Raw genomic sequence first — 12,099 nt, 5'->3', positions numbered from 1 at the left:
GTTAGTATAAATGTTGAAATGTGAAGATCAGAAGAGCAGCCAGCCGCCTGCACTAAAACCAGGAGCGTGGAGCATCTTGTGAAGTTCACCTTTAGTTTGATGAAGAAGTGAAGACTCAGTCTCTGAGCACATCAGCACCACCTGGTCATACGCATCAGAAGTCTGAATAGATAGTGTAACACACTGAGTCTACTCTGAGCAGGTTAGTATACAGCCTGTGCTCGTTCCTGCTGTTTGTCCTCAGCTGTCCAGTTTCACTTCACAAGATGATCCACGTTCCTGGTTTCAGATGGAGCAGCTGGCTGCTCTTCTAACATCTCTCTGGATGTTGTTTGATCCTACAGACTGGAGAGATTCATGATAGCCTGTCATTCAAACTTCTTTCTAGTGAAGTTACAACTCTCAGAAGATTACAGCTTCATTCTCCTAACCTGACCACTTTAATCTGTAAGTTCATCTTTTTATTCTTGTGACTGTACGTCTGTAAAAACCTCTTGTTTTTAATCCTGATGTGGTCCTAATCCTCCGTGGGAGCTGTGGGCTGTAGTGACAGTAAAGCAACAAAGACTGGACTGATCTTTCAGACTTGATGTGTTTCAGCAGACCTCTCCTCAGCCTACCTCACAGGTTCAGAGAGCCATAAGGACGCTCCCCTCCTCCTGCACTGGGACAGATGGAGGGTGTGTTGGGGTTACATTGAGCCTTTGTGAAAGCTTCATCTTCAGATTCAAACACCAAGAACCGGTTTAAGAGTTAGAACTGGACTTCAGCAGCTGGATATGAACCCATATGGTTGAAGATAAACACATGTATGACAGCATTTCAGAAAGCTGGGTATTTGTGTTCACCTTCATGATGGTTAGTTAGTTAACGTAACGTTTCAATAAGGATCAGCAGACTTTCATCAGAAGCATCAGTTTAACCCCGAGCTAGCTGCTAACGCTCAGTAACTAACCCTCTGATGAAGAACAGAGTCTTCATCTCTACATGATGAACTTCAGGATCATGAACCCGTCCTGAACTGAAGGAGCTGGGAGCTTCAGGGCTCTTTAATGTCATGAGGGACTCTCCAGGATCAGCAGAGGGACTCTGGAAAACCTGATACAGGTCCACCAAGTGACGAGACCGGCAAGCGGTTCATCAGCTGCAGGTGATCAAAGGTTCAGAGGGTGTGTCTGAGAGTTTCTGACGCAGAGGTTTGTCTGTTTCTTTCGTTTGGTTGTAAACAGAGACTCCAGTCTGCTGTGAGTCCTTTCAATTCAATCAAGAACCACAAAACTGTAAAGGACCATCAGGGTCCACTTTAAACTTTACAACTAAATATGACTGCAGTCCACAACGGCCCGCTCCTCTGTACCAGATGACCACAGTTCTCCCGCTCTCTGTGTTTCAGGTCATCATCAGTCTAAAGGCTGATGAGGGGGGACCAGGCTCCCTGTTTATTTGGAGATGAAGTCTGAAAGTCAGGTCCACCACAAGTCCTCACTGCAGACACACAGGCCAGCTGTGAACAGCTGTGCTTGGAGATACCCTCTTCTGATTGGATCATCCAGAACACATGGTTCATACTGGATTCACCCCTCCCCCCTCCCTCATTATTGAGGAGCGGTCCAGATGGTTTGAGCTCCACTCCGACCTCCTCACCTCTCTGATCTCACTTTGATTCACATTCAGAAGAACTTCTTCATTATGGTCCTCTTCACTGACGCTGCGCTCGCTCTGAAACTAAAGAGCTCCACAGACGACACTCGATGAACGGAGCAGCCGTAGCAGAGCTACCGACTGACGGCTCAGTGTGAGGAACAATGGAGACCAACAAATGGATCCATTTTCACATTTTCCCCAAATGTAGAAATCTATTGAGTTTAGTTTTACAGCATACATATAAAAGAGAACAATGTGAATCCAACAAGGTCAACATGTCTTATGATTAGTGGTGCAACGGATCATCGTTGATCCGTGATCCGTACGGATGCCTCTCCACGGTTCGGCACGGACGTGGTCCGCGGATCGGTTGATGAAAAAAGTTGCGCGTGTTCACGTGATGACCGCATGTTCAATCCACACTCACTCGTTAAGCGCAGTGGTAGTCATGGCAAGTGAAGGAGCAGAGGAACATTATAACCCTCCTGCATCTTGGAAGTCACATGTATGGGAGCATTTTGGTTTCCCTGTGAAATACAGTGAATGCTGAATGTGCTTGAGCCACGTTATGAAATTCCGTCGTGCACCCACTAGACCAGAGGCCGTCAATACGCGGCTCGCGGGCCGCACCCGGCCGCCTATTTGTGGCCCCCGAACTGTTAATCCTTCACTCTGTGTTTTGGTCGGGTCACCCCGTGTTTACCGGGACTTGTTTCCATGTCAACGATACGCAGAGAGGCTGTTACTGGGTCACTTAGAGTCCAACGCTGCGAGTGCAATTTTTAACTTTCACTTTCCTTTATGGAGCCGTTCACATGTTGGCACTTTGCCAACTGTAGGACCCTAGAATAAAACATGTGTTCACAGTTTGCAGCTCAAAGAAAAGTGGACGGTGAAAATCAGCGATTGAAAGAAGAATAGAGTGAAACTTTTGGAGTTCCTCTTCTCCTTCACTTGCCATGCCATGAAATGCAGTGAATGAGGCAGGACTGGGCCCACAGATGGGGTGCTTTGCGCATGCAGTACATTTTGAGTTGAATGTTGTTTTTATTTAATGGGCAAAGTGTTTTACAAAATAAATAGAGGACAAAGTTGTATTTGTCTTGTCTTCTTTTTATTTTTTGCTGATCCGAAAAATGATCCGATCCGAACCGTGAGTTTTTTGATCCGTTGCACCCCTACTTATGATGCAGGTTCCTTTAAAGAGCAGGAAGAACCAAACAGCTGATTTGCACTGATACATGAGGACCATCAAATCTGGACTTACTCAGCCTTCCTGCAGTTCCTCACAGCTGGAATCAGTCTCAGTCGTCCCCCCTCTGATGTGTTGTACTTCACCAGGTTCAACTCATCCAGAACCTCCTCTGACATCTGCAGCATGTAGGCCAGAGCAGAGCACTGGAACTCAGAGAGTTCCTCTGATCTGTTCCCTGACTTCAGGAACTCTTGGATCTCCTGATGGACTGAGAGGTCCTTCATCTCCGTCAGACAGTGGAAGATGTTGATGCTTCTGTCAGGAGAGATCTCATCACTGTTCATCTCCTTCAGGTTGTTGATGACTCTTTGGATCATTTTTGGACTGTTGTCTGTGTGACCCAGCAGACCTCCTAAGAGTCTCCGGTTGGACTCCAGAGAGAGTCCATGAAGGAAGCGGGCAAACAGGTCCAGGTGACCGTTTCTACTGAGGAGGGATTTCTCCATGACCCTCTTCAGGAAGTCATCCAGGGATGAGTTAAAGCTATCTGGGTTTCTGAACAACTGGGAAAACGTCTTTGAAATGTTTCTGAACATGTGTTCCTTTAAGAAACCCTTCAGAACCTTTCTGTTCCTGGTTGTGAAACAGTGGATCATGTAGACTGCAGCCAGGAATTCCTGAACGCTCAGATGAACAAAGCAGTAGACTGTTTTCTGGAGGATCACACACTCTCTTTTGAAGATCTCTGTACAGAGTCCTGAGTACACCGAGGCCTCTGTGACGTCCAGACCACATCGCTCCAGGTCTTCTTGGTAGAACATGATGTTTCCTTCCTCCAGATGTTCAAACGCCAGCCTGCCCAGCTTCAGGAAAACTTCAGCATCCTTCAGCTTATGACCGTACTTCTTCCTCTTCCTCTTGGTCTGGACCAGCAGGAAGTGTGAGTACATGTCAGTCAGGGTCTTGGGCAGCTCTCCTCTCTGCTCTGTGCTCATCATGTGCTCCAGAACTGTAGCAGTGATCCAGCAGAAGACCGGGATCTGACACATGATGTGGAGGCTCCTGGAGGTCTTGATGTGTGAGATGATTCTGCTGGACAGATCTTCATCACTGAACCTCTTCCTGAAGTAGTCCTCCTTCTGGGCGTCAGTGAAGCCTCGGACTTCTGTGACCCTGTCAAAGCGTGAAGGAGGGATCTGATTGGCTGCTGCGGGTCGAGAAGTGATCCAGACCAGAGCTGAGGGGAGCAGATTCCCCTGGATGAGGTTTGTTAACAGCAGGTTTATGGATGAGCTCTGTGTGATGTCAGACACAACCTGAGTGTTGTTGAAATCCAGAGACAGTCTGCTTTCGTCCAGACCGTCAAAGATGAAGACCAGTTTACAGAGAGCCAGCGTCTCTGCTGGGACCTTCTGTAATGTTGGATGGAACTCATGGAGCAGCTGGAGGAGACTGTACTGTCCCCTGATCAGGTTCAGCTCCCTGAATGAAAGCAGAACCACCAGACTGAGGTCCTGGTTCTCCAAGCCCTCTGCCCAGTCCAGAGTGAACTTCTGCACTGAGAAGGTTTTTCCAACACCAGCGACGCCGACTGTCAGAACCACTCTGATGGGTTTCTGTGGACCAGGTAAGGCTCTGAAGATGTCCTGGCACCTGATGGGAGTGTCCTGGAGGGTCTTCTTCTTGGAGGCGGTCTCCAGCTGTCTCACCTCATGTTGTGTGTTCACCTCTTCACTCTGTCCCTCTGTGATGTAGAGCTCAGTGTAGATCCTGTTGAGGAGGGTTCTACTTCCTGTTTCCTCACTTCCTTCACTCACACGCTCACATCTCCTCCTCAGACTGGTCTTATGTTCCTCTAAAACCCTCTGCAGACCACGATCTGCTGAAAGAGAAGAGAAATATGAGACATCTGACAGAGTGAATCAGCTGAAAAGGTCTGAACTACATTCAGGAGATAAGAAAGTGGGGCTGTCACAAACAATGACATCAGAGGAAAGACGGACACTCTTACTGGTTTCACTGCTGGTCTGACCGGCTTCCTGTGGTCCTGATATTGGTCTGGTTTTGTCTTCACACTGGGGACAGCTGGAGTCTCCTGATGAACCAGACTGGTCCCTGTATGAGGTGAGGCACTGTCTGCAGAACCAGTGTCCACATCTGGTAGAGACTGGATCCGTCACAGCACAGCAGGAGGGCTGATCCTCCACAGGATCAGGACTCCTCTCCCTCTCTCTGTGAAGACGATATCTTCTCTTAAAGAACATTTTTATCAAAAGCTCTCTTTAAATCTCAACACTCACTGAAACTGAAACAACATCAGTAACTCTTACTCTGTGTCTGAGGGTCCAGGTTCATGTCTGAAGACTAGAGGAAGATCTTTGGACCGGTCACTCCTCAGAGACAGACAGCTGGGATCAGACTCTGTGTCTGAGGGTCCAGGTTCATGTCTGAAGTTTAGAGGACTTTCTTTGGACCAGTCACTCCTCAGAGACAGACAGCTGGGATCAGGAGACTCAGCTCTCAGTCTGCTGAACTGAAACCTATAAAAACAACAAGTCTGAGTTCACATCTCATGAATCCTTGTTAAATTCTCTGATGCAAGTGGAAGAGTTGTTCATGAACCGCTCCCTATATCCCTCTTTATCCAACCCGGTCTCAGTAGATCTCTGTCCCTCATGAGTCTGGTTCTGCTCGAGGTATCTGTTAAACAAAGTTTGCCTTGTCCTCAAAAATAATATTGGAGCTATCAGACCCCTCTCCTTTGGAATCATCTACCAGTCAGGGTCCAGGAGGCAGACCCCCTCTCTACTTTTAAGAGTAGGCTTCAAACTTTCCTTTTTGATAAGCTTATAGTTAGAGCTGGATCAGGCTTGGACCAGGTCTTAGTTATGCTGCTATAGGCTTAGACTGACACACTGGGATCCTTCCCTCTCTCTCCTCTCTCTGCCTGTCTCTCACTTTAACTCATTCTGTCCCATTAAAGTTACTAACCATAGACCTTTCTGGAGTCCCTGAGCTCCCTTGTCTCGTAGGTTCCTCTGGATCTCTGCTGCTGTGGACGTGCCAGACTCCAGCTGCTACAACTTCTACTATCCGTCTCCCCTCTATCATCTCTCTCTCTCTCTTCATCAAAAACAGAAGTTAGCTGATTTATAAGTGTAAGTAAGTCAGTAACTCTTACTCTGTGTCTGAGGGTCCAGGTTCATGTCTGAAGTTTAGAGGAGGATCTTTGGACCAGTCACTCCTCAGAGACAGACAGCTGGGATCAGGAGACTCAGCTCTCAGTCTGCTGAACTGAAATCTATAAAAACAACAAGTTTGAGTTCACATCTCATGAATCCATGAAAATATTAGAGCTGTAACAGGGTTCCTCTGAGTTATTCTTATGTTTTCGATCTTAGAAGTTCCAGATCTAGGTCAACAGAAGTAACCGGACTGTGGAGCTTTGACTTAGGGGGGCTGAAAATGCAGCTTACAGTGAAGTCCTTATCAGGACTCTACAAATTCACCGGCTCTCATCTCATAATAGACCCCCCAACAAAGAGATATTATGCAGGTTGGCCCACTTCAGGACATGTATCATACTATGTAATTGTAATTGTTCATACATTAATGAGTTTATTAGACCTACTCTACAATTTAATAAAATTCAGTACATCTAATTTAATTACATACCGCTAGGTATCCTGGGAATTCCTCCATTGATCCAGATTTATAGTCATAACATCATCATTTCTTAAAATATTAAGCATTATCGTTCTAAATCTGAACAATGATGCAAAACTTTTTAAGATCTTTTATTTTGAAATCCTTGTTTAAGACTTTTATTTTGAAAACCTGATTTATGAATTTTTCAGACTTTTTTATTTTGAAAGCCTGATTTAAAGGCCTTTAATCTGAAAACCTGATTAGAGACTTTAAGACTTTTTTAAGACCTTTAATTTTAAAAACCTGATCTTAGACTTTTAAGACTCTAAGAGTTTCAGCAGGAACCCTGTTCAAAGACTCTGTAGTTACTCAAAGTGCTGATGTTCATGATTTGATTGAGGACATTAAATCCTCTTTAATGTGAAATTTGTCATTTTTTATTAAAATAAAAAATGTTCCTTTAAAATTCAAATTCTCAACAAATAGTTCAGGAACTGTGTTTGATGCTGAAATGAGACTAAAACAAGAAGTTCACTGTGACTCAGTAACTCTTACTCTGTGTCTGAGGGTCCAGGTTCATGTCTGAAGAGTAGAGGAGGATCTTTGGACCGGTCCCTCCTCAGAGACAGACAGCTGGGATCAGACTCTGTGCCGCCCTCCTCTTCCTCCAAACGCACACTCATGTTCTGGTTCAGTCTGTCTGAGAGGAGGAACATGTGAGGACAAGAAGAACAGTTCTAATGACGCACCCATAACTCTGACACAAGGAGAGGAAACACACACACACACACACACACACACACACACACACACACACACACACACACACACACACTCACACACACACACACACACACACACACACACACACTCACACACACACACACACACACACACACAGCCCTCCTTTGACTGAAACAGCTGTTGGGTTCTTGTTTAATGTTCTGTGTCGTGTTCACAGAGAGAAAACAGAGAGCTGAGAGGTAAACTGTTGAAATGTCACTCACCACGATCAGACTTCAGAGTTCTGTCGACAGAAAATGGAGTCAGAAGGACTTAGTTTCACTCTCAGCGTCCGTCCCTCCTCCTGCTCTGAGCGCTCTATAGGCTAGTCTTCCTCTATCACCTGGGATCACCTGGTCTGTGTGGCTCCTCCCCCTCTCCATTTACAGGAAATCACACGGTGCAAATGCTCAGTGTGCTCGTTCATGTGCTCAGTGTGTGTGGGTGTGTCCTGTTTCTCCAACAAACAAAATGCAGCGTGTTTGATCTGCTCTTTATCTGTACTTCACTGCATCAGAGTAATATAAGCCCCTAAGACACAGAGTCTGACCCCAGCTGTCTGTCTCTGAGGAGGGACCGGTCCAAAGATCTTCCTCTACTCTTCAGACATGAACCTGGACCCTCAGACACAGAGTAAGAGTTACTGAGTCACAGTGAACTTCTTGTTTTAGTCTCATTTCAGCATCAAACACAGTTCCTGAACCATTTGTTGTGAATTTGTACTTTAAAGGAAGTTTTTTTATTTTAATAAAAAATGACAAATTTCAAATTCAAGAGGATTTAATGTCCTCAATCAAATCATGAACATCAGCACTTTGAGTAACTACAGAGTCTTTGAACAGGGTTCCTGCTGAAACTCTTACCCGGGGAGTCCACAGGATGCGTGTTTGGAGTGTAGTGCAGCTCAGAGCAGCCAGGATCAGCTGGGTCCAGCAAAGAGAGAACCACATACAAGCAACAGGTCATAGAGACTTTCTGTGGTTGGATTTCTGCTCATTTGGAGAGTATTCTGTATCTTTTGTGCTTTAATCATCACTGAGTATGCTGCAGAACTGGATCTCCAAAAAGATCTCCTCGCAAAAGAAGCCAGAAGCGCTCTGACGTCACTGCGACAGATCTTCATCCACCTGTCTACGTAAGAGGAGGAGGAGGAGGAGGAAGAGGAGGAAGAGGAGGAGGAGGAAGAGGAAGAGGAGGAGGAGATGGAGGAAGAGGAAGAGGAGGAGGAGGAGGAGGAGGAGGAGGAGGAGGGCTGAGAGCGCCACGTGGGGCGCAACTCCGCCCCCTTTACTGACAAGCACAGCTCTGGCTGGCTCTCTACTTTCAGCTTAAAAACTGTGGAACACACACACACACACACACACACTCACACTCACACTCACACACACACACACACACACACACACACACACACACATGTTGGTGTAACAGGAAGGTTTAGGATCACCTGAGAACAGGTGTGTGGGGTTTCACGGCAGGTGAGGACGTTTTCTATCCAGGCTGTTGCTTTTCTTTGGATCACGTTTGTTTGCCTTCAAACTGCTGATTTGATCTCCTGGGACAGTTCTGATTGTGTCTTTGTTTATTACCTCCCACTCGGGGGTAGGGCTGGAAGAAAAGACGTTCATCCTCCAAAAAGGAGCGTTCTGCGTCACCTGATGATTATTTATCACGACTGTGTTTGAAACTAAAATGCTCGATCGGGTGTTTTGACGACCGTGATCATGTTTGCAGCCCGACCCTGGAGTGTAGAGACGGTAACAGATGCAGTGTTTGTTTTTGGATTGTTACTTTTCTGTAGTTTTTAGTTTGTAGACGACGTCTGGTCTCTTCTGTCCTCTCTGTCACTTCTCCTCGGCTCGTTGTCTCCGCACTGATCCTGAGGATGTTCTGATCCTGGTGTCTGCGGTCTTTAAATCACACACTCCACGCTCTCTGTGTCGCCGTCCTGATAGATGTAGCAGAGTCGAACGTTCTGAGGTGTTTTCTGAGTAAACCTGCAGACTGTCTGAGGGAGTTTATACCATTAGTCTGATGAGGACACACTTTGTGACGCAGCCTTCAAACGTTGCTCCTCACATGCAGGAGGAGTCGGCATTAAGGGGGTCAGAGTCGTGTAAAATCTGCCGCCTTGTTGGGTCAACTGAAGGCGGCGTTCAGGACGAGCAGCGGAGCTAGAGCGATGAGACGATCTGATGCCGGGAAAACACGCACAGGTTCAGACTTCGGACACACGACGGGGAACTGGGTTTGGCTTTATTAGACTCAAGGACTCTCAGGACCGGCAGGCCGATCATGGTTCTGTAAAATGATTGGAAAGAAGTGAGCGAGAGGAGCAGGGTGTCGAGTAACCACCTGACCTTTAACCCCTGACACTCGCAGGTCACAGGAGCCGAGGGGGAACCATCCGCCGGCGTGTCACGAACGAGCTCGACAGTTCAGATTTCTCTTCTTGTAGAGCCGACACTCCAACGTTAGAATCTGGTCTGCATCGTCTTCTCTCCTGTGTTTGAGTTCTGAAATATACCGCGCCACGTTGGAGGGAATCACGTCTGGAGATTTGAAGGATATCGTTTTAATAAGAGTGTGAAGCTGTAATATTTCAGATGAGTCAGAATGAAGTTTTTAGACTCAAACATGGAGCTCTGGGAAGTTTTGACTCCCACACAATCCTGGTTTTTGTAGTCCCACAAAAGGAGACTTGATTCTCCCGTCGTAACGTGACTCTTTCATCTCATGAATGAAGATTTTATTCTCAAATCTCCGATGTTTGTCCTTCAGTGTGGCTCTAACACTCCAGTGGGATTCAGAGATGAAGTTTCTTTCTCTCTTGAAATGTTTCGGTTGGATTTTTGTGTCTTGCCTTGATTTTCTGCTCCATCGTGAGGTTTGGATTCGTCTTTCTTTGCTGTCTGAAAACTGTTTCCTGTTGAGAAGATGTTTTGAAATGTTTCCTGACGGGGATCGTTTTCTCTTTTTAAACAACAAACAAACAAAAAATTCTTTCAATGCAAACTCTTGTAATTCTTCTTGTTTCTACGGTGCCTGTGAAGGGACATGGAGGGTCTTTGGGTCACTCTGTGTGATCTCAGGATCGTTCTTCGTTCAGCTGAATTCCTGCTTTACGGGTACCGGATAGACTTTCTCAGACGCTGCTCTCGGGGTCAACCTTCAGTAAACATCTCTCCATGTTCCTGCGGGGTCTTTGTGTTGAGAGGAAACGATTCAGATCAGATTTCTCGTGTGTCCGGGTTAGGAATCAAACCCTGGATGAGTGTTTCCCCGTCTCGTTCAGAATCAGCTTCTTCTTCTTCTTTTCTTTTGTGACTGTAAAAATGTTGAACTGGCCGAAGCACTGGTGTAAATACTGGCTGATGGATGATGACGGCAAAATTACTGAGCTAATTTATTTGAGTGACAGATGGGGCGGGGTTTTTGTGCACTGTTTTTTTATTTTATTGTACCACTAGGGGGCAGCACTGACTCACTCTGCAGGCGCTCGGTTCATAACCTGCAGAGTGTCGGCACTCAGAGTCTCTCTGTGAGGAGTGAGCGGCTCAGAGTTCCCAAACACACGGTCCAAACTTGAACACACACCGGAGGAGGCTGAGTGAGTCACAGATCCACAGAGAGCTGAGCCGATGTTTGTTTTTCTAAGATGATGGGGCTGTCATTCACTCACAGAACGTTTTACTTTTATTTGCTTTTAAATGTGCAGAAAATAAACTTTGATTACTTGCTGTAAACTTTGTGTTCTTCTTTTTCAAATATATTTTACTGGAACTTTCATGTTGTGACAAACGTTTAATGAAGAGTTTATATCTTGAATCAAATTTACAAAGTTGGAGACAAATAAACATTTTGGAGAACATTTTATAAAACAATATAAAATCAGCAAAACGAATGTAAGTTCAAGAAAACAAAACGCCTCTTTAACGGAGTAATGGAGAGATGAATACAACAGATAGACTCAAGTCACCTTCAAGTCTCTTCAGACTGTCCTGGGGTCTCATTTATAAAAGAGTGCGTAGAATCGAAGATCAGAGGTTCTCACGGCAACAACAGAGAGGAAGACGGAGAGAACAAAGTCTGACACACAAACCGTGGTCCTCATGAATGAAGCCGAGGTCAGAGAGCACGCATTGTTTGTTTCTTACAGCAGGAGGAACACAGTAAAAAAACATCGAGTGACTCCACGTTGCTGCAGAATTCATGTATCCATCAGCAGTGCCAGATCATCCATCATTCATCATTACACACGGTCTCATCAGAGATCTCCTCTCTGATATTATCTGACAGAAGTTTGATCCGTGAATATAAGTTTTAATGTGTTTCATCACGGGCAGCTTGGCCTGCGCTCTGACTGATTATGATGATATGTAAGATAATAACTGTGAGAACCGGTCATGGCTTTACTCCACACTGTTCTCATTAACACAGTAAACACATGCAGGGGAGGAAGATGTGATCAGTGTGTGAGGCAGCCGGTGTCTCTGTGCTCTGTGTGCGTCGTACAGCAGTCTTTATTAAAGTATAACTACACTCAGTGACTCTGCACAGCGTTAGAAACATTGAAAACATGACTGTCACTTTGCTCCACGGCTGATTTACGTCTTCTGATGTTACTTTGGTTTTACCTCCAGACGAACACGTGAGGATACGGCCCGTGTGTTTCCTCTACACTTTGGAGAAATGTGACGGTGAGACAAAGCTGATTAAATATTTGATGAACTTTAAGACTTTTATCTTTTAATGACAGTTTATTAGAAACGACTCACCACAGACACACATACACATAGAGTATGTAGATTTTAGTGATGATGGTGACG

At 45.6% G+C, this 12,099-nt stretch overlaps 1 protein-coding gene across 1 annotated transcript in view; it reads right to left on the bottom strand.

Annotated features, from left to right (window-relative positions):
- LOC117828671 (NLR family CARD domain-containing protein 3-like) overlaps window positions 1-12,099 on the bottom strand; it is a 42,150-nt gene that overhangs the window by 5,789 nt on the left and 24,262 nt on the right. The window contains exons 2-7 of the mRNA XM_034705866.1: window positions 7,495-7,514; window positions 7,043-7,187; window positions 6,021-6,140; window positions 5,170-5,379; window positions 4,851-5,071; window positions 2,912-4,721 (exon numbers count right to left, since the gene is read on the bottom strand). Of these exons, the coding sequence (XP_034561757.1) occupies window positions 2,912-4,721; window positions 4,851-5,071; window positions 5,170-5,379; window positions 6,021-6,140; window positions 7,043-7,170 (2,489 nt within the window). The 5' untranslated portion in view covers window positions 7,171-7,187; window positions 7,495-7,514. The remainder of the gene's footprint in view (window positions 1-2,911; window positions 4,722-4,850; window positions 5,072-5,169; window positions 5,380-6,020; window positions 6,141-7,042; window positions 7,188-7,494; window positions 7,515-12,099) is intronic.

This window comes from Notolabrus celidotus, chromosome 17 (assembly GCF_009762535.1).
Source record: "Notolabrus celidotus isolate fNotCel1 chromosome 17, fNotCel1.pri, whole genome shotgun sequence".
NCBI classification, from domain to species: domain Eukaryota; kingdom Metazoa; phylum Chordata; class Actinopteri; order Labriformes; family Labridae; genus Notolabrus; species Notolabrus celidotus.
Note: the sequence above shows the minus strand (reverse complement) of the source record. Positions and strands in the feature narration are given on the sequence as shown.